This window comes from Natator depressus, chromosome 6 (assembly GCF_965152275.1).
Source record: "Natator depressus isolate rNatDep1 chromosome 6, rNatDep2.hap1, whole genome shotgun sequence".
Taxonomy (NCBI): domain Eukaryota; kingdom Metazoa; phylum Chordata; order Testudines; family Cheloniidae; genus Natator; species Natator depressus.
In genome coordinates, this window is record NC_134239.1 from 49,199,988 (window position 1) to 49,223,755 (window position 23,768).

General features: G+C 39.6%; 1 protein-coding gene across 1 annotated transcript in view; it reads left to right on the forward strand.

The window, feature by feature from the left end:
• ANO1 (anoctamin 1) overlaps positions 1 to 23,768 on the forward strand; it is a 115,632-nt gene that overhangs the window by 20,326 nt on the left and 71,538 nt on the right. The window contains exon 3 of the mRNA XM_074956985.1: positions 22,194 to 22,372. Within this exon, the coding sequence (XP_074813086.1) occupies positions 22,194 to 22,372 (179 nt within the window). The remainder of the gene's footprint in view (positions 1 to 22,193; positions 22,373 to 23,768) is intronic.

Below are 23,768 nucleotides of genomic sequence, written 5' to 3' on the forward strand. Positions count from 1 at the left end.
AAAACTTCTTGGACTCTGTTACTATAGATATATTGATTCTCCCTTTCCAGCCCTTTTTCTGGGACAGGGGGAAGCTTATTTTAATGTGCAAATAGAGGAAGCAGGAAGACCGCAACTCTACCTCTGTGTAATTAAACACTTAAGTAATGCCAGTGGGAAACAACTGTTTTTAAAGTAACATGATGGAATTGTTTAGGAGTTTTGGTGGCAATAAGCCCAGGTATATTCACAACTGAGAGTGTACTCTCTCTCTGGCCTGATGTTTCAAATATCCTTAAGGTTGGACCTGTTAATGGGCTCTGCTTAACTGTTTTTAAAGACCTGATTCAATAAGCAGGTATATAACTTAAAGCAAGTGAATCAATGGAACTACTCACATGTGTAATGTTACATGATGCTAAGGCTCCATTCAGCAATGTAATTAAGTCCATATCTTAGTGAGGCTCAAATAGGACGAATGGTTGTTCAGGTTTTAAAGAAATATATAAAGATATCAATACATTTCATAATCCATATAATAGTAGCCTGTATATACGGATTATTCATACAGGGTAATTCTGGTAGAATTCACTGCATTATAGTCTAAGGTTTTTTTATTCAATTCCGCTTCTTTCTGTGAATTCTATTGAGAGCTGGTTGAAATTTTTTCATATTTTGAGTCTGATTTTTTTCAGTTAAGATTTTTTCCTGGAAATTTTCAATTTCAACAAAAAACAGAAGGAGAGGGGGAAATTTCAGTTTGTTACCCTTTTTTTTTTTTTTTTTTTTTTTTGCAAATAGTGTTGGAATTCCTATAGTATTTCAGAGATTTTCTTTGATATCTCCAATATCACAAAGAAGCATCATATATGTCTTGCTGTTCTCTATGCCCCCATTATCAGAGTATGTAGGTGCCAATAATATTCTTCTTCAAGTGATTGCACGTGTCCAGTCCATGGCAGGAGTATACCTGACCAGTGCACTAGACCCGGACATTTTTTCCCCTGTCGGTATCTGTCAGGGCAGTGCCGCTAGCATTCGTGCACCATTGCTTTATGGTATACAGACCAGGGCTGCCCCCAACCACCCTCAGCTCCTTCTTTCTGCCCATGATAAGTATTCAGAGCATGTCAGCTTGCTACTATACATTTTCTCCCATTGCAGAGGGTTTATCTCCCCTCTGTAAATAGTTAGCTAATAGTACTTGTTAGTGTAAGTTAGCATGGCTTGCTTTGTTGTTTTTTATTACAGCTTTGAGTATCAAATCCCTACCTTACAAGGGGAATAGTCTCCCAATACTGGGGTTTATGCCCATCTCCAAGCTTTAAGCCTCATGCCAGCTGCAAAAAGTCTTTGCTGATGCGTAACTCCTGTTCTGATCCGTGTCTAAAGACTCTTGGTGAGGGTCACTTGCAAGATCGTCCACCTTCTGAACCTTTCCGTTCAGGATGGGCATCCGGTATTTCTACCTTTGGTTAGCAGTGCCCCTCCAGGAAATGCATTGGAAAGTCAGCACCAATCCCTTTCTCTGGTGCCAGGGAAGAAGCACAGAGCATCAAAACAGCATTCCTTAAAAGAGCCGAGCTCCTCTAGATGGTCACGGTCCCCAGTGCCAACTGCTAGTAAGCTATCAGGAGGCAGAGTGCCATACAGGCTCTCCTTTGGACTCACTCAAATTTGCCAACCTAGAGCTGGACATTGTATTCCAGCTGAGGCCTCACCAGCACTGAATAGAATGAGAAAATTACCTCCTGTGACTTACATAGGACATTCCTATTAATACACCCAAGAATGATATTAGCCTTTTTAGCAGTTGCATCACATTGTTGACTCATATTCCATCTGTGACTCATTAGACGCTGCAGATCCTTTTCAGCAGTACTATTGCCTCACCAGTTCTTCCCCATTTTGTAATTATGCATTTGATTTTCTTTTCTTCCTAAGCATAGTACTTTGCACTTGTCTTTACTGATTTATAGCTTGTTGAATTCAGACCAGTTCTCCAATTTGTCAAGGTTTTTTTGAATTCTAATCCTGCCCTCCAAAGTGCTTGCAACCCCTCCCAGCTTGATGTCATCTGCAAATTTTATAAGCATATTCTCTACTGCATTATTTAAGTCATAATGAAAATACTGAATAGTACCAGACCCAGTACAGACCACTACTGGATCCCACTAGATCCATCCTCCCAGTTTGACAGCAAGCCATTGATAACTACTCTTTAAGTACAGTCTTTCAACCATCTGTGCACCTGTTTTATAGTAATTTCAACAGGACCACATTTCCTTAGTTCGCTTATGAGACTGCCATGTGGGATTGTGTCAAAAGCCTTACAAAAATCAAGATATATTAGTCTACAACTTCCATCCTATCCCCTAGGCAAATAACCCTGTCAAAGAAGGAAATTAGGTTGGTTTGGCATGAGTTCTTGGCAAATCTATACTGGCTATTCTTTATAACCCTATCGTCCTCTAGGTGATTATAAATTGATTGCTTAGTAATTTGTTGCAGTATCTTTCCAGATATCAAAGTTAAGCTGACTGTTCCACAGTTCCCTGGGTCCTCTTTCTCCCTTCCCACTTTTTTTAAAGATAGATACTATGTTTGCCATTCTTCAGTTCTCTGGAACCTCACCCGTCCTCTGTGAGTTCTTGAAGATAATTGCTAATGGCTGCAAGACTGCTTCAATTAGGTCCTTAAATACTCTGGGACAAACTTCATCTGGCCCAGCCAACTTGAGTACATCTAACTTATCTAAATATTCTTTAACCTGTTCTTTCCCTATTTTGTCTTGTGTTCCTTCCTCCTTGTTGATTGTCAAGAGTCTGGTTGTGGTTCACCTTTTTAGTGACGACTGAAGCAAAATAGGCCTTCTTGAGGTTGTCTCTTATTACTCTCCTTCCCTGCTACGTAGAGGCCCTATACTTTCCTTTGCTTTCTCTTGATTCTAATGTATTTATGGAACCTCTAACTGCCTTTTATGTCCTTTGCTAGGTACAACTCATTTTGTGCCTTTCTGATTTTGCCCTTACATGCTTGTGCTATTCATTTATACTCATCCTCAGCAATTTGTACTTGTTTCTACTTTTTGTAGGATTCATTTTTGATTGTCAGGTCATTAAAGAGCTCTTGGTGGAGCCATATTGGCTTCTTTTGTTTGCATCAGGATGATTTGCCGTTTTGCCTTTAGTATCATCTCTTTTGAGAAACTGTCAGCTCTCCTGAACTCCTTTTTTCCCTAAGATTTTCATCCCATGGGACCTTATTTACCAGTTCTCTGAGTTTGCTAAAGTGTTTTTTTTGAAGTCCATTGTCCTTATTTTGCGGTTCACTCCTTCCTTTCCTTAGCATTAAATCTATAATTTCATAATCACTCACCCAAATTTCCCTCAACCTTCAGATTCACAGCCAGTTCCTTTCTGTTAGTCAGAATGGAGTCTAAAGTGTCTGTCCCTCTGGATACTTCCTCCACCTTCTGAAACAAAAAGTTGGCCCCGCTCTTTCTGTGTTGGACCATTCCAACTGGTTTTCTTATTTGAATTGTAATGAGAGGGAAAGCTGGCTATTGTCCTTTTTCTATTGCATTTTCTGCTGTTGTTCAGAGCCTGATCAGTAAGGGTGTGGAGAATATTAAGAACTTTTAAAATAATTGTGTACATTTTATTTGTAAACCCTACAGGACGGGAGCTGGAGGAGGGAGAGCTCTGAGACTCTGTCATTCCCACAAGACGTGGGAATCCCTCTAATATCCCTCATGTCCATTACAGGCACATTGCCACGCTGCAGATTCCGAATGCCTCTGCCCTGAGTCCTGCATTGCACCACCACTCTGATAGAACTATGTTGCCATGGATTATACCACTCCTCAGTACTTCTGAGTGTAAGAACCACTAATACAAAATTCTCTTTCACACGTGGAACTATATTCCCATAAGCAGTATATACCAGTGAAGATTCTAAATGAGTCTTTTGATGTTATCAGTGTGTCTGGTTATTGTCACATCACATAGCTCTTGATGCAATATTGCTTTATTCAGATAAAGCCAATGTTAGGTTTTTTAAAAGATAATCAGTGGATAGAAATGTCCATCTTCTAGGTGTGAGCAATGATGTTACCATCAATGATGTCTGTAAATCTTAGAATTGTCTGGCCTTCCTCAATGATGCAATATGGTTGATTAAAAATACAATTAAAGTCAGACAATAGCTTGTGGGTTAAAAAACAAAACAAACAGAAAAACCATCACCTCTTACTGATTTTTATGGAGCATATTTTCACTTGGGTGTGCTGCTGCCACAGTATTTCAACATTTAAAGAGCACTTCAAATTGTTTATTGAGCTGGTATGTGATATGCCATCCAAACCACCAGGGCTAATATCATAAATCACCCCGATGCAGTTTGCATAAAGAAAAGAGCCAATTGGGCATCAACATACCAGAAAAGTTCCAGACAATCAGTGTGTCTCCAGCTATGTCAACATGATCCTAAATTATTATTTTTTAATAATAAGAATGAAGACACTAATTTGTCTGTCTTCAGCTGCTGTTGGTATTTGATTTGCTGAATCTTGTTTAGGAGGCCCTGGGTCAAGTACTGCACTTGTGCCTGAAGGCCTGCTCAGCCAGACGCAGTAGAGATGCCATCTGATACAACCAGTTGAAAAGGAATCCTGACAGTGCAGTGGAGAAATCCACATAGCAGGCTGAAGTAGGTGCTGCGATGTGCCCTTTTAACTCCTTTCAGCTGGCCCACATTGTTCAGTGGTAACAATGCTAGTATACATATATGTGCTTCTGTAATAGTGTGCACTTAACAGCTTTGGAGCTAGCCAGGCTCTAAACTTAATGGGGAAGATATTTATATATCCATCCCCAGGGTATCTCCTTCCACAAGCCACCATTTTATTGCAGCCTCTCAGGCTATGAGAAACATCTCAGCACATGAGCCAGCAATATCAGTTAATGCACTTTTGAGTTCCCTGTCTGCTAAATCCAGAATTTACAGCAATGTTTGTGGAGGTACAAATTACCTTTCCTCTGTTGGGTTCATAGGGCCACCAATGGCAGGAATTAGCCCTGCAGAGAGACAATGAATAAACAAGATGAGAATGGTGGAGATCAGTTCTAAACAATTTCTTTTATTGAAAATGTGTAATAAGAGTTAAACATCAAGAAACTGAATTCAGGGCCACATAAGCCAGAATCAGGCCCCAGGTAAAAATTACATAGAGAAAATAGGTTAAGGAATTTGAGGTTTTGTACTAATATTGAAATAACTATTCCTTTAATTGTACTTGTATCCTGGTTGAGCTATGCAGTCGCTTGATCATGTGTACAGTTACCACCATCCTCTGTGCACACTGTGTATTGTGTATGTATACTGGGAGTAAAAGTGTCTTTAAACCAACTTTCCACTATGTTCTCCCTCTCTCTTGCCTGTCCAATTCTGGATCTAGCTAGGGACCAAGCTGACCCTCAGTGAAAGTCATGGTACCTACTTCGCCTCCTTTTCCCCGACTGACAATTGCTGCTGTACTTTGCACCGGCTGGCCCCTTAGGGGCCATTATGCCAGTGAAAATTGTTGAAGCACCACATGCAATAGCCCCTATCAGACACCCCACTATTCAAGCATGGCCCCTACACTGGAAAGGAAGGGTGTAGTGCAGAGCCCACTATGCTTATCAGTATCACTTGGAGATTCTCCTAGGCCAGGGACAAATCTGGCGGCTTTGCTATGCAAAGAAGCTAGAAACTGGTCCAGCAATCTGGCCCTGTATGTGTGTGTATTAATCCTTGGACTGTATGCTTTTCAGGTCAGGGGCATTGTCCTCCTATAGGTTTATACAAGAGACAAGGTGGGTAAGGTAATATATTTTACTAGACCATTTTCTGTTGGTGGAAGGAACAAGCTTTCAAGCTTCACAGAGATTTTCAGGTCTGGAGAAAGAAACCAGAGTGTCCAAACTAAATAGAAGGTGGGGCAGATTGTTACACATAACACACATATTGTAGGAGACCACTTAAAATGAAGAAGGCAATTAACACCTCTTCAGTCAGGACAGTGGAAGATTAGTGGGCAACAGGGTGTTGTAAAAACTGGGCCATAGAACACGTGTCTGTGGTAAGTCCATGGTTTTCAGTGTTCAGCAGAGTTATGAATTTAAATTCCCAGGCTTGTCTTTTGAAAGGGTTGTGCAGATTTCCTTTAAGGATGTGGACTGAGAGGTCAGATTTTGAGTGATCGCTTTTTGAAAAGTGCTCGCCTATGGGTGATATGGTGTTTTTGTCTTATAATTTTTCTGTGAGTTCATTTGAGAGCTTAGTAATTTATCTGGCTTAACCTAAATAGTCGTCGTCGGAGCATTTGATGCACTGGATGAGGTGTGCCACATGTTGTGATAGGCACGTGTAGGACTCGTAAATCTTGAAAGGTGTGTTGATCATCATAGCAGTGGACATATGTCCACAGGTTTTGCATCTGTTATTCTGGCAGGGTCTGGTGCCACTTTGAGTTGGTGTGTCCTGGTCAGTGGAGAGCTTGCTTCTGATGTTGATGTTGGAGGGGCGGGATGAGAGGGTTAAAGGCCAGAAGTTAATATTTTGCTTACATAGGGCAATAGCCTATCCAGTGTCGTCATGCCTGTTCCACTCTTACCACTGTTGTTCCATCACATCACATCATAGAGTATCTCCCGTGCAACAACCAAGGGTTCCAAAAATCCAAAAGGTTAAGAAAACAGCATGTGAGTAGATTCAAGGGCAAAAAAAGGAAACTTTCTACATAAGGACTGAAACAGTTCCTTCCGTAACTCAATATTGCACCATCTTTGGTTTTAATCTATAGGCTGTCATTTGTTACTATTGCCCTCCACTCTAGTCAAATATTGCTATCAATAAAAGTACTGTGGCCAGCTCAAATGGAATTTCTTTTCCGTTTTCAAACAACAGATTTGCTCTCCGTGTATAGTAATTTTAAAGGCAATCACTTTGATATGATTTTTGAAGAACACAAAGACTGAATGTTAATGTTTTCATTTCAGAAATAGAAGCACATTCATGAAAACAAAAACCTCTTAGCTGGCAAGCAATGCATGATGCTTCTGAAAACAAGTTGAACATATCAGTGTGGAACAGAAATTATGAAGACTAAAACAGGAAAGTTTGCTGGTAGACTGTAGTTGCAATATGTTGTTGAAATTCTTTTTGGAATTACAGATATGCTGAAGCAACATATCAAAAATAAAAATAAAATGACTTTTGTCTAAATATTTTGATAAAAACACAAACTTTCCATCATATAGAATATTATTTTCTATCATGTTTCTAGGCTTGGAGAGCAAAATATTAAGGTTTAATTCCATTTTATTCCACTGTTTAGTATTCCCACTGAACTATCTGACAAACATTTACCCGATAAATGAACTAGTGGACTTGCTTACTATTTTCTTTAAAGCAAAACTATTTTTCAGTTAAGTAAAAATAGAAATAACATATTAAACTATGGTGGAAGCATATAAACTTAATCCCATCTTGGAAGGAGAAAGCGGTGAGGAGAGAGGGAAAAGAATCCCTCTCTTTAAACTTCTAGGGTGAAACTCTGGCTCCATGAAGTCAATGGGAATTTTGCCATTGTCTTCACTGGGGCCAGGAGTGCTTCCTAGAGCAAATCTACTAATAAGAACACAACACCTTCAGGAATTTCACTGGGAAATAATGGAAAGAAATAATGTGTGCTCTCCCTTTCCATACATCTTCATTTGTGCCGTGAATGCATTTCCCATTTCTCTTATCATTCATGTTATCAGACAAATAATCGCAGAACACATAATGAGTGTGGAACGCTATGGCCCGCTCTATGCCTTACTATGCTGGCCTAAAGCTTCTACACTGAAGATTCACAGTGATTTTAAAGTACTTTGATCATGAAGAAACCATTAATAATTTTATAAATGGCTCCCTCCTCTCCGCAAGAGAACAATACGTTCTCTGTGTGCTGTAAACATATTTGTTTACAGTCCTTTGTATCATCGATTTAAAGGTTAAAAAAGCGATTTTTCTGAAAAGCAGGAAAAAGTGCACTAACAATAAACCTATTTGCTGGCTGCTTATTTTAAGTTAGATACATGATAGTTTTATGTATTTTCTATTCACAGTATAAAAATTGGTTTTATGGGTTCAGTCCTGCAAGCACAATTCCCATTGCAGTTTGAAAATGAACAGGAGTTTTGTCTGCACAAGAAATGCAGAATCTGGCCCCTTTTGGGGAACACTATTTGCATGAAGTCATTTGTAGCTAAGCTTTGATGGGCAATAAGAATGATATGGTAACTATAATGGTTTCTGATGATCTGTAGGTAGCACTGAATAGGTGATATTCTCTTTTGTGTTCTCTCTAGTTGTCAGGTCATAGTACATCTGAAAACTAGTCTTTATCTGCTGGAGTTTCTTAGTTGCAGGGGGATGGTTTCTGCATAGCGTTCTGTACAAGATACTGAAAAACATTAACCAATTAATCCTGAAATTAGTAAGCTACATGGCAAACTCAAAGCTCAGCCATGCTATAATATTTTATCTTTCTTTGAAGCATCTAATACTGGCTGCTTCCAGGGATAAGATACAAGACCACATTAGAACAGTGGTAATATCTGGTATGGCAAGTCCTGTCTGATTCTGATGTCCTTTGGAACTACGCTGTCAGGAAGCAGGGAGATAGGGGTGATTTTGGGAACAGGACAGGCCTAGAAGCACTGTACTCAGGCACATTCCCCTGCCACCTCTGAAACTCCTGAGATTCTCCAGGTTTAGGGATAGAACCCACAGCTCATTTCAGGGGGCACAATTCCTAGCTGGCCAATGGAATAATCTAGAAGATTTTCCATGAAGAGAACCTCCAGGAGACTTCCTCTCTTATCCCTTTTTGTAGTGTACAGGAATGGGGTAGTATCTCTTAAGAGAGCCTGTGAGCCCTCTTATGAGACTCCCTGTCTATTATTGCTGAAGCCACCGGAACTTGACAGAACAGTAGTTTATATGCATAGCTAGGCTTTGTGTGTTTGCATATAGGTAGTAAACATGGTTATTTGGAATCCAACTGCCTATGTGGTGTCTTCATATTCTCAGTATTGTGCAGAAAGCAAAGACAAAACAATTGTTTTAAAGGGATACTACCCAATTCCTATACACTGTACCTTCAGATGGACTTTACTGCAGGAGAGGGTCATCTGGCCCCTTGTGAGTCTTTATTCATTTCCCTGGCTGTAGTAACACTTGCAAGTCCCTGACAAGGAGCTTGTTGGAAAGTATTTAACTTCAACTAGACTTTAAGGCAACGCCCTGTATACCTATTTTTGGAAGAATTTCAGTCCATTCTAAATCTCTGAGATAACATGATATAACTATTTGCCATGGGTGTGTTTATTTCATCTACAAAACAGCAGCTTAATACAATAGACCTTTGTTAAGGAGGAGATTCTGTTTATGGTGCATACTGTAGGCTGCACAGTCATAGTTGGCGTCCCTTGTGAGGGCCAAAATATAAAGATTTTATGGGCTGCTTCAAACAGTAATTCATGATTTTAAACTAAACATTATATTAATAAGACTTTGCACTTCTAGTATGCCTTTCAGCTGAGGATCTCAAAGTTCTATACAAATACATTGGTCCAAATCCTGTCTCCGGCCAGCACTGAAAGTTGAGAGTATGCTGACATCTGAATACTGTGCTCCAAGAATCTTGCTCCCAAGATGGGATTCCCCCAGAAATCCTAAACAGGAGCAGCTTGCTTCCTTGGACAGCATATGCCACAGATCCAGCTTGTGCACTAGCAGGCTATGGGCTGGACCTCCTCCTTGGCTAGCAGGCCACACCCTCTTGAAGTGCATGTATCTGTGTGGTACTCAGATCTCTCCTGATACCTCCTTGAGAATAAGCAGAGAGTCTGCCCTGTTATCTGGATGGGGAAGAGGCTTCCCTTCCTTGAACACCAACAGACAGTACTTAAATTAAAGGTACATTTCATATCCATCCAAGATAGTTCCCAACCTAATGAGTCTTTCCAACCTTATTTCTATTATTATACCCCTGTTCTTACCTTGTCAGTGAGAGATAGAAAAGTATCACTTCTCCCGCCAATGAAATTTAGTAGCTTATTAACATCATACAGTAACACTGCATTACAGTTTAGGACAGGGAATGAAGATGTCTGCATCCAGGTGAAACTTCAAGATCTTCAATGACTACAGATACTACCTCTCTCTTAATGTAGTGCTGAGTCATTGGTTCAGGACCAACTCTCTGGGCTACCTATTGAATCAAGCCCATCCCATTTTGCAGTACATGCTATTTATTGGTGTTCTATGTAAATCTTCAATACAAGAACAGATTCAGCTCAACTGTGTGTAGACTGAGATATCTGACAGTATCACAGCGGAAGGTGAAATGGCAGCATTTAGATATGGAACACTACTAAGTGGCCTTTAGACCACATTTATATGCTTGCAACATCTTCAATAACATACATGCTTCTGTAGAGACCCAAAAGGTGGTAGCGTACAGCATAATATTAATTTACAATAACATGTATAGATAAAACAATATATAGTTTACTTATACCTTTACCCTGGAAGTACTAATGCATGTGTTTAAGTTTAATCAGTGAGTTGTCCCATTGATCTCAATGTGTAAAGTTAAATATGTGCATAAGTCATTGCAGGATTAGGGCCTTAGACTGTAAACTATATAGGGCATGGCCTGTCTTCTTATTGTGTGTCCTGGGGGTAGCACAATGGAGCCCCCAATGCCTCCAGATGCTAAAACAATATAAGTAATAATATTTGTATCCCCACTTGTACAAGTTCAGCATTGCAAGCTGTTATGGCTAAGTGCATTTTACATTTTTACTTATTTTGGATTAACAAGAGAAAGCAGTACTTCGATATTTGTGATAGCTCAAACATACATACATATTAGACCAACATACCTTAATGTTTCCCTGAATATTCTTCTCCCACAAGCATATCTGTCCTTTCTCCTGCTCCTCACAGTAGGGGTGACATCCTTTCTCCCATGGGCCATGCAAATTAATAATAATAGATATGTAAAAGTTCCATTTAAAAGGAACTATCAGAATTCATAGGCTACAAAAGCGATTTAACCTCCCTTCCTTACCTGCTCTACCCTCTTTTCTATTGTTCTGCCCCATGCCATAGACCCAACACTTCAAAACACACTCACTGAAGTAATCTTACTTCCTTGAGTAATTCCATTGAAATCAAATGGCTACTCATGTGAGTAAGGGTTGCAGGATTAGGGCCTTTCAATTGTAATGCCTTTGAAGGGGTTCCTGTGATTCTGCTCTCATTAGCAGTGATATAAATACAGAATGATTTCACTGGAGTTATCCCAAATATGCGTCAGTATAACGGGAGCAGGATTTGGCTAATTTTTTCTTTTATGTGGCTGTAAATTAAAATAGACAGCTATGGGGTACATAGATAATAAGAATTATGCAAATTATTTAATTAGTCATGCCAATAAATAGCTTTCCTCACAAGAACCTATTAATATTGTGTGTAGAATAAAGTAGTGGCATTCTCAGTAAAGGTTTTAATGGACCATGGACACTGAACTCTCTTCTCACCATAGGTCAGAAATGAGCCACATTGGTGGGATGGGGTGGCGGAGTGTTCCCTGACATTATCCCTGCTGTACTTGTCCAGGAGACAAGGAGAGGATTTCAGTTTCCAGTTTTATGAGCACTAAAATGTATAAAGAAAACAAAGAGGAGGTGGTAAGTGGATCAACTTTGTGGGAAAGATTGTTCTCAGCTTAGCTTAAGCCTGACGGAACAACCTGTACCTTTGAATGTTGCAGATAGACAGAAAATCAAGGAAAAGCAGGGGTGCTGAGGGAGAATTCTGCTCCAGGTGGCAATGTATCTTCCACAGAGCCATGCTGTGGGAAGTCAGATTTCCAGAAAATTCTGCTTTGAAACAGCAATTTTGTTTATTAGTAGCAGGCGGAAGTATAGTACAGTATAACCCAAACGTAGAATCTAGAGAGGAGGAAAGTCAGTACAAGTGGCAAACAAATATATTTGTTACAGGCTACCAAGCAGCTTTCGTAACATGGTTTTTGTATATACCTAGCGTGATGGGGCCATGATCAGATTTGGAGCCTCTGAATACTACTGTAATACAATAAATAATGATAAACATGGTGCCTTAATTTTAAGGATTCTAGTAACAAATTTTCAATACCAAAGCCCCTTTTGAGAAGGACCTATAATATGATTTTTAAACAATTATTTCACACAGTTAAAAATCCTGTTTATTTTTACTGCTAATCGCTGCATGATTTTTAAATTTTCCAGCATTACCACTGTAGAAATCAGACCCATATTTCCTAAATGGCAATGAACTAATTCTTTGTTTGACATGAGAGACTCTAATCCTTATATTCATGCAAAGGTTGGCAGACCAATGTGCTTTTCTCTGTTGGATTTCAGTGTGTGTTGGGAACAACTGAGGTTTCAAACTTAGATGTATTTATTCCAGCCATTTTCTTAAATATAATCATTCAACAGAAAACAAATGAAGATGAGATAAGAAAAAAACTTCAGTTAAATTCTCTCTGAGAAACATTTCTTTCAGCTATCTGCAATAATTTGTTTACATACAGTCAGGGTGACTTCATGATATTCATTTAGCTGTGAACACACTTTACTGAGAGCTGTATGTTACACTCTGCCTGCCTGCTGATCGTCCATTGATTCTAATGAAAATTTCTTTTGTGGTTTGAGAGTATTAAATGGCCGTTAAGTGCTTATTACTAAAATATTTAAACTAATTGTTTTGGTGTGCAACCAGGGGGTCCAATACTGCAAATTGCCTGACGTCCTGTTCCCGTGGGTACTCCCACTGAAGTCAAAGGGAGGGAGTATTACTCAAGTGAGTTACGGTTGCAGGATCAAGTCCCAAATTTGCATAAAAGAAAATAATCCATTTGTAGTTATGAGAGGACAGTTTGGATGAGAATCTTAACAATTGTGTTTCTAAAGTCTGAGCAAAGTGAAACAAATGTTTTCAACAGGGAGGGAATTCATTATGGGAGAATACTCCTGCACATGCCATTTCCTTTCTTCTATTGTCTCACTTAGATTTTACAGTAGTATTTTTTTCAGGGTGACTGTTGTCTCTTCTGGTCTTCTTATTCTTAATATTCCTTCCTCAGGATCCTTTCTGTTTGGTACATACAAGTATGTGATTTGCAGCTGTGCTTTACCAATCTTAGTTGTTTGACCAGTGCTTGATTATTTTTTTTTAAACTTTTTGTTTTCATTGCAACTGATGTCTCCTGGGGTTTTAAGTTTAATGAGTACCTCTTTTTCCCTGAGGATTGTCTGGCTGACAAAACTGGTTATTACCTGCAAGGCCTTCTTCCCAAAAACATGCACTCACGCTTCTGTCTCTAGGCAGAGTTTGGCTGACTTGTTGCATTCACATTAGGGAAGTAACCAGGGAATTCCATCCCCCTTTCTCTAAGAATGAAGGGGGACATCACAAGACTGAGTTGACCCTGTATATGTAACACAACATTCTACCACAAAAATGCAGCCTCCAACAGTAGGTAGTGCCCTGAGGAAATAACTTGTTGGTGGACCTGAAAAGATTCATAGGATCATAGCAACTGAAAGCTTTTGTCAGACTCAGAGGCAGAATCACTGGACGAAAATAAGAAAAGCTGTTGTAACACTATATTTCTAACTGGAATTATTCAGGGGGCTAAGTTGTGACTTGGACTACCTTCTCCTTGTACCCTGGGGCAGCCTGCCTGGATCCTGAGTCCAAAGCTCGCCTCAGAGCAGATAGCTGGGAATTGGTTACAGTCGTCGCTCTCTGGCCTGTGCAGCTTTGACTGTATTGGTGCCAGGGGCAGAAGGGGTGTGGTCATAACTGGCTGCTGTTATACATCATCCGCAAATTATCACTCACTTCCTTCACCTCCAGAACATGCCAACAGAAGTGGAATCATGACTCAGAAGTCTGGGTCGTAGTGTCCCAAGGCTACTCCTGGACTGATGCAATTTATGCCCCAACCCTTTCAGGGCTGTGCCTAAAGGCTCCATCTAAGCCAGGAAGTACTGGCAATTTCTAAACTTAAAGATATTCAGTTAAGTGCAAAGATTTTAGAACTCAAGCAAAATAAGTTATTTAAACTTTTCCTAATCTAAGAAGCTTTGAGTTCAGTTTGATTTGAATTTTGAGCAGAGATTTGCTTATATTGTTTGAACCATTTCAACATTCTTTCCTGGAAAAACAAACAAACAAAACCTACTTCATAAGAAACAAAGCAACAGGATTGTCCACAAAAAGGCCACATTGCTTTTGCCATCTTCTGAAACTTTTCAGCTGAGAACCAGTGGAGATCCTGCCACGTCATTTCTTTTGGGGAAAGGATGTCTCAGGATCCAGAGGAAAACTCCCTAGAGTGCAGGGACCCCATGGAGAACATACTTCAGGCTCTTCATCTTAGCCCCTCCTCCCTAAGCATCGCTCACCTCAAAATGTTGAAGATGTTCATTGGATGCACCTGTCCCTCCATCTGAGCTGCAGAGTCAAAGTTAACATTCAAACCACCAGCACTAAGTCCTAGGGGATTTTCAGGTAAGATTTCTATGTTGCTGCTAGGGAATGATATTGTACACCTCTGAGCTCTTTTTCAGCTGGCTTTCCTTCCCCTTCCAAATGACTGATCCTCCCAAATATTCATGGGATTACAACCACATAGCGTTCAGATGGAGGGGCATAAACCTATATTGGAGAAGAGGAGAATGCTGCAGCTTTGGCTCCAATCCCATCATCCTTCCCAACCTTGCATTCTGTGCCCATTGGCCATATTTGGCCTATATTTGGGTTACTTTCATCTCCTTAATGCCTAAAATGTGGGAGGAGAGAAAGAGAGAGGGTCCATGAGAGATGCAACAAGGGTCCATATTAGTATTTCATCATCTCTGTCCTACTCTCCCAATCTGTACAGCTCGCCACAAAAAAAAGAACTGCTGCTGAGAAACAGCAATTATTATGACCAGTTACTCTGTGGATCAAAAATCTTGAATGTGATTTCTCCCTAAAGACACATGAATACAAATCAAGAACCTACCTGTCTTTACTAATTGTCAGGATATAGAGACGTGGACATTAATGAATAATGGAATTGCCTGGCAATGCCACAGGTCAAGAAAACAGAAGACATTTATGCCTGATGTTGACTGAACACGGACGTGTGCAGTTAATTGAAACTATTGTTCAAATGTTGGCCTCTGCCAGGTGCATACAACACCATCATAATTCATATATGGTCAAGGCTGAGACATATGAGACATAGAGTACGGTATTTTATTATATACCACATACCTGTAGGTTTAATGAGATGCAAGAGCAAGGATAGTGAAGAAATAGCTTATTGGCCCTCTCTGTTGGCCATTGAGAGAGCAGTAGTTGTATCAGCCCTTATTTGCATCTCATGTAATGTATTCTGATTGGCTAACAGAAAGGGTTGTGATAGTCATACTCCCGGGACATCAAGAATGGCTTTAGGGTAAAGAGACAGTGAAGTTGGGAATTTCCATAAAAGACCTCATGCTAAGAAAAAATACTAGGTTATGCCCTTGCCTCTGCAGGACGAGAGCGTGTTGACATGCTATGTTTGCTATGTATACTAATATTTCTATAAATACCACTGGAAATGTTTTCCAAATCCGAGAAAACATGAATTGTGTTTAATATGTTTAAAATAAAATAGGAATTGAAATCCATATAGTTTACATGAATGAAAGTCTCAATTTGGAAGAGTGGCTTCAACAATAGTTTAAATGCTGCTAAAGTACAAAGGGAAGGTCTGAGGTATAATGTATGGCCATAGACCATTCAAACTAAAATTCAGTTATGCTTACTATTCTGAACAGTATCCCAAAAATAAACTTAATGGTGTGCACCAGAGTGCTTTTACCTTTTATGCCAGACAGCAAATTTGACATCACTAATTATATGCAGGTTGGGATTTTAGCTAAATGGCTTGGACTGACCTATCCAATATTAGATTATATTATGACATTCTGATGTAGAAAATTACTGCAAACTTGTTCTAACTAGGATTATATCAATAAAATACTCACATTTCACATGTTTTCTCGTAGTCATAAAACAAAATGTTTGGTTCCTTACCTACTATGTTTACATTTGTTCTTTCATATATTGCCAGGCTACTGGTGTGCAAACACAGAGGTAAATATATACTGGCAGATGGGTGATTATTTGAATTCACACAATAGTACTGAGTCATCTGGACAGAGTTCCAGTCTGATCTTGCATGTATCCTATTGTAGACTCAATGATTTATGTTCCAAAATGCAACCTCACAACAAAGAGGGCTCAATTAATCACTTCCAATTTTCTCTTTATTTAAGTCTTTACTCATACTTATGTTTTGCTGCACCACTGTATTTTAATATGTTTTAGATTTCTTGGATAACTCCTAGAAAAACACCCGTCAGTTCACAAACACACATTTTACAAGTCCTGAAGGTATATACAGATTCTTTAGCTTAGGAAAGAGGTAATGATCTGCTCCCATGTTCCTGGTCACCTCAAAAGTCCCAATAAAGACACTGGGATTTTATCAGGCACAAGAAATTCAGAATAGTGTTCAATATATGCTATAAAACCATTTGAACACTACATAGCTAGAGAATGAATGACTCGGCCCTTAGGATTCTGCTACTGAGAACAGGGATATCACCTTCATATATGTAGGAAGTGTGTATAAATATATATTTTTCCTATGTATGTGTGTACATATGAATCATAAAAATAGTTAATGTTCCATAATATAAATTTGCATTGAGCTTTCCAGTGAAACCCTGATTTGGCCACATCTCTACATTCTTCAGAAGAAAATCCTTTTGTTTGAACTTCTTGTTCATTAATGATTTGCTAAGGTTTGGGATCTATGCCCAGATGCTAAAGAAGAGTGGCACTTCCATTCTAAAGCAGTTTGCAAGCTGGGCATCCAGGTTCTGATGAAATGCTTAAGTTCCAAAGAAATGTTATACTTGTGCCAAGAAACTGAAGAGATGTGGGAAATGCCCCACAGTTCTAAAGTAGTATGGAGCTGTGCACCAGTATTCTGAAGAAGGTGTCAGAAACATACCTCATTCTAAAGGAGTGTGGGTGCTGAGCATCCAAGTTCCCAAGAAGCACAACAGTTGTGCCAAAGTTCTGAAGAAGTGTGGAAAATGTTCATAGTTTTAAAGCGGCATGAGAGCTGGGTTCAAGATTTCAAAGTAGTATGAATTCCAAAGAATCATAGTATCTGGATCCCATAGTTCCAAAGAAGAGTGATAGCTGCCCCAGAGCTCTGGCAAGCACAAGAAGTATACCAAGGTGACTTACACGTCTCCTCTCACATCCTGGGTCAATGCCTTCACTACAGTGGAACAGCTAACTCCTACATGTCCTTCTGTGGAACTCATCTAGCCTGCAAGGAATCTGGAAGGTATTATAATATCCACCTTCTAGCCCTGCCTAGCCTTTAAGTGAGTTTTGAAGCCACTAGATTCATTGAGCCTGGAGCAAGAACTCTCCTCTGCCCCAATCCTCAAAACACCAGGATAATCATATCATGCAATGAATCTGGACTAATGTAATAATTACAAATGAGATTCTAAGCCTTGCAAGGATACCTTAAAGTCTTTAGTAAAACATACTGGATATTAGGGACACTTTGTCTCCATAGACTTAATGAAGTATGCAGACTTCTTAAAGTCCATAGCAAAGCAGCCAGAAAGAAAAGTTTTTAAAAGTCTATGGGTGTCAGTTTGAAGAAATTCTAGTACCATTCTACCATGTAAAACACCATAAATCTAGGATAGAATGTACATTTATATCCTGTAATTAGTCAAAAATATATGTAGATACAATGAGGTACTAGAATTTTTTTCTTGATAACTTTATCAAAACACTAAAGAAATCTCTAGACTAACGACTTTATGCTAGAGTTACATGTTTGGAAGTATCAGTAACCTTTTAGGGAAAAAATACACACAAGAACATTGTCGTTTTAACAACCAAACATTAGAAAGGCAGGAACTGTAAATTCAGTTCAGAATTTGATAGTATAAAAACACCCAGTTAAGGTACTCCAGACAACCTTATCTCGCTTTTACTAACGTCTTGGGGCGGGGGAGGGCGATTAGAGCAAGGTTAATTTTTAAAATGATTGATTTTATTTTATTAAATAAATATTTGACTTTTTTGTTACTTTTAAGTTACTGTGTCTTTGGGGAGGTGTTTGGTTTTTTTGTTAACCTTTACTCCACCTTAAAGTACTGGTGTGTATGCCAGTATTTATATATACATACTCTCTCTCTCTCTCACACACACACACACACACACACACACACACACACACACACACATATATTTACAATACAATATGTGCAGAAGAGCTGAAGTTTAAATGCAAGTTTTGTTCAATAAAACATAATATTAGCTAGTTCATATGTTGGATTGTGTTGTAAATGCTATGTGGTATTAGAAGATCAAACTTTTACATAATCCAGCTATACTATTCAGGAAAGCATCTACTGACTGCAGTGTTAATTTGCATGAGTGAGGATTGCAGCCTCAAGCCTTTGTTTACTTTCACTCTCCAGTCCCTCAGTTCTCTGTGAGGTGCTTGTCACTCACGACTTATATACCTCTAAATTGCTAAGCGTTTCCACAGCCTATTGAAGTCAATGGAAATCTTTCCATTGAGTCCAGGAAGCTTTGAATCAGGCCTGAAGCGTCTACTAGTTCTACTTATAGGAACTCAGAGGTAAATACTGATATTTTAACACTGAGTAGCTTTTTATCACAACACAAAAGATGCTTTGACTGATACATACTTTGGGTTTTATGCAGGTTCAATGGGAGTAGATCACATTGGGTTTTGAGGTTTTGTAAAATCTACTGCAGTATATATTTCCATGTTGATATTTATCACAGGCTATAAGGTTCTGTGATGACCTTTATCACAGTATGTGTTTCTGTAGTGCTAGCTGTGATGATAAGTATGTTCAAACTGGTTAAAAGGATATATAGAGGTTTTTTAGCCAACCTTTAATTCCACTGTGGTATTCACCTCTACGGAATATTATTGTGGCAAATAATTCCTTACAGCTGAGCCAAATCTGAAATAGTAAATTTGAATTTGGCTGAAGGTTGGCAATTTCAGATTAAGCTAAGAATTCGTGAACTCAAAAAACCCAAAGAACTACTTAGCCTGTATAACTTGTATTAAAGCTATACAAGGGTATTTTATCAGCCCAGTTAAGTGCCAGACTCCCTTTTTGCAGCCCCAATTTGCACCCACAAAATGAATTAATGACACAAGTACTTGTGTCATTAACTACCTGACTTGCCCCTTTCTGAAAATGTACCTCACAGTTGAAGTATAGGTTGAATAAATTCAGAGAAGAGGAAAAACGAAATATGTAAAATGTTGCAGAATTTTATTTGCAGTGAAATGATGTCCCCTCACTCATCCCTATAGTTCACAGTATTGCCAATGCCAAATGTTCAAAAATCATGAGGCAGGCTCACCAAAAATCATGAGATTATGTAAAAATAATAGATCTGGTGTTCTTGTTATTTGCCTTCTGCTTTTTGAGCCTTTAGGCTGCACCGGGGTCACATTTTTTAAGCTTTCTCCACAGCCACAAGGGCTAGAAACTTACTTTTCTTTAAGAAAGGCTGAAATTATCAATATCCACTTGACTCCAGGAGCAGGGGCTTTAATGAAAACAATAATTATCATGGGACCTCATGACAAAATAGTGAGAATTGGCAGCACTGCTTTCACTTCTGTTTAAAGGCTAGTTACTTTCCCGAAGGCTCTTAAACACAACACTACAGTTATCGAGTTGCAGTTCTCATAGGAGAATATTTAAAACCAAACACCAAGAAAATTCCACATTTTTAAGTTGAGGAAAAAAATGGAGACTTCTGAAGTATATCGGGGCCATTGCAGGCAGGAAAGGAAAACAAACAGACACAGGAGCTCTGGGCAGCTCTTCCGCTTGAAAATAGTTGGAGGGTCAAATCTTCCAGTCCTTAAACAGGTAAAACTCCTACTGTCATCGGTGCCTCCACTCATAGATATTAACGTGCTCAATAACTATACACTTCATAGACTCATAGACTTTAAGGTCAGAAGGGGCCATTATGATCATCTAGTCTGACCTGCACAATGAAGGCCACAGAATCTCACCCACCCACTCCTGCAATAAACCTCTCATCTGTGTGTGAGCTATTGAAGTCCTCAAATCATGGTTTAAATATACTTAAATATCTGAGCCATCTTATCCAGGGCTATACATTTTATACACATTGGCTCAGGGACTATGTTTTCTGGCATATTCAGAACAGTGCTGAGCACATAGATGGTGCCTGGTGAATAATACAAGTCATGACAATAATCATTGACTTTATGGACTCTATGGATGCAGTTTCTGTTTTTTGCTCTGGAATTGGCCTCAGTACAGCTGAAACCCTAAGAAATTGAGACATAAACACATCTGATACTCATACAACACTTTCTCACTCCTGCCTTTACTCAAAGTAAAAAAAAATTACAAAACAAAATGGTGTTCAGGTAAAATGTATATTTAACAGCAGCCATTACTCAACAACCCAGCATAGGGCAGGACCTGCCACTCCTTGGGGGTTTAGAGCTCTCCTCTCATCTGACTCTCGTTCTCTTTCTTTCTTCATCCTTCCTGACCTCTGTGCTGCTTTTCATGGTGTCAGCCATGACATCCTTCCTAACCGCCTTGGGACTGTTTGCTGGAGTCTCAGAGAACTGGCCTTCTTGGTTTTGCTCCCATCTATCAGAGTCCTCTTTTTTTTGCAGCAGAGAGAGAGGCTGGTTCAGTGGATAGGGAGCTACCCTAAGAAACTTGGGTTCTACTCCCACCATGGACTTCCTTTATGACCTCAGGCCAGTGCCTTAGGGACAGAGTTTCAAAGGTTTTTAGGCACCCAAAGATGCAGCTAGGCATCTAGTGGGGTTTACAAAGCACCTAACCTTCTAGGCACTTTTGAAAATCTCACTAGGTGCCTAAATACTTTTGAAAATCTGGCCTTTAGTTTCTCTGTGCCCAGTGCTTCAGCTGTACAATGGGGTTAACAACACTGCTCTACCTCACAGAGGGGCTGTTAAGATAAATAGGTTAGACATTGTGAGGCACTCAGATACTATGGTGATGTGGCCACATAAGTACCACAAGTAGAGTGGGAACTTTATCTATACCACTGCTATCCTTTCCCTTGGTTTTGGCCCCTTCTTTTCACCTATCCCCCTCACAGCTCCCTCTTTTCTGAATGTAACCTGGGCTGTATTTCTTCTGAGTCCCCTGTGTTCTGTCTTCAACACCCCCTCCCACCCCACCCCACCCCCGCCAAAGCGCCTTGCAAAGGGGTTCCTGTTTTATAGGCTCTTCTAATGACTTCCAGATCCTTAATTTAATTACCAACTCTTTCTTATCTTAATCACCCTCCCCCTTTTTGTAAACAAAATATGGACTCCCTGCCCCAGGGGCACAAGCTGGGAGCAGCACCTCTCCTCTGCAGAACTCACATGTCACACTCAGGCGGTGCTGCAGTTAAGAGCTCTGCCTGGGGCTAGGATGTGCGCTGCAAGCAGAGCTCCTGTACGAAACTGCTCCCCTGAAATGGTGACTTTTGACTTTTAGGCAAAAAATATGGAGTCTCTTGAACCAAAATAGGAATAAAAATTCTACTGTACAAGGGGAAAAGGGCATGCAACCTCCACTCCACTGCTAATGTGCAGAATCATTTTATTTTTAACTAAAATGTATTCAAGTCCCTGTGGGGCTGAGAAGAGACCATTAGTAAACAAATCTTGAGTTTTAATAAGCATTGTAGAAAGCAACTTAGGTAATTATCCAGAAGGGAGCTGGAAAGAGCGGAGGGCACAGTCAGGGTAGCAGGAGGTAAGGCTGAGAGGGGAGGAACAACAAAGGGTGGGAACAGAGAAGGAAGGCGGGGCAGAGAAAGGCAAGAACTGCTTATGTTTCAGATGGGGTACATTGGGAGGAACTAAGACAGGGATGAAAGTGTTTAGACCAACCTGTTTCTTTTTTTTTTAGACACTGACCGTGCATTTCATGGGGTGGAATTTCTGCCAGAAGATCTTGGTGAGGCTCTGAATAAGACTGCAATGAGAGTGAATGAGAAATATTCCTCTCTACCTGCTGAGGAGAAGGGGATTCACATTATCAACATCCGAGCTATTGAAGACATCGGATACGTCCAGCATGAAAGTATAGTGAGTAGAGCAGTTATTAGATGGTACTTATCTTCTGGGGTTTTGTACCCTGGCTTATCACCCTGGAATCCAAGTGCCGTCATTCTCAACACCATCACCCCTCTGCAAAAATATATAAATGTTAAAAATATATATTTGGGGATTTGGATAGTGTGAGTTCTGCACTATTCCTTGTCAGATGTGAACCGTTACCAGCAACCACAATACAGGCAATTTTAAAGGGTTTGTGTTGACTCATATATAGGAGGAAGGGAGTGGGAGAGGTTGAGGGATCCTAATTTGAGCTAAATCATATAAAGGGCTTAGGGTGACCAGATGTCCTGATTTTATAGGGACAGTCCAGATATCTGGGGCTTTTTCTTACTTAGGCTCCTAATACCCCCTACCCCCATCCCGATTTTTCACACTTGCTATCTGGTCACCCCAAAAGGGCTGCTTATTCACAGATTAAACAAACCAGCAAACAAGGCAATGGCAGCTTTTTGAATCTGTGTGGCTGCATCAAAGAGAGCCCTTAAATGTCTAAAAATGTGCACCCAAAAGCTACACATCTTCTTGCATTGATAACATTACACCAATAACCTACAGTATAGATTCCTGTTGTCTGAATGGATTTTCACTGTCATTTGTTATGCCTTCATTAAATTTTTTAATTAAAATGTTTTGTACCTTAAATACCCCTGCAGTAATTTCTAAATGTTGTAATGCCCAGGTCGTTAGGAATCAGTAATGTCACATACCTGTAAAAGGTCAGAATGTGTATAGGTGTGTTGATACCATTGCTATCCCTCTGATCAATATTGTCTCATTGTTTCCTTGAACTCCCTTGTCCGTCTGTATCCATCTGTTGTCTCTTGTCTTAGATTGTAAACTCTTTATAGCAGGATCTGTCTTTTTTTTTTCTCCTGTTTGTACAGCATGTAGTACAATGGGGTTGTGGTCCATGATAGGCACTATGGTTATACAAATTAATAATAATAGAGGAGGGAACAGAGGTTGGAAGGACCGAAACACAAATGTTAAATGATCAAGGAAAATGTACTGGAAATAGAATATTATCTTCCACAGTGGAGAAAGAATACTTAATTGGAATTGACTTGGGAGTGAAGAATAGAGCATGAACAGCCTCCTAAGTGTGGGGATTTAAAACGAAAATGTCCTTTTAGTGGTTTTACCTTTAGATTGAGCAGTTAGATCCTCATTTGATGTAAATCAGCATAGCTCTGCTTATTTCAATGTCGCTACGCTGATTTACATCAAATGAGGATATGGCCTACCAATATTTTCTCAACCTTAACCCGAGGTTAATGCAGTTATTGGTTTGGGAATTTCCTTAGCATTTTAATAGCATTATAGCAAGAAATTCCTGTTATACTTGCCATGTGGAACTGTGTAT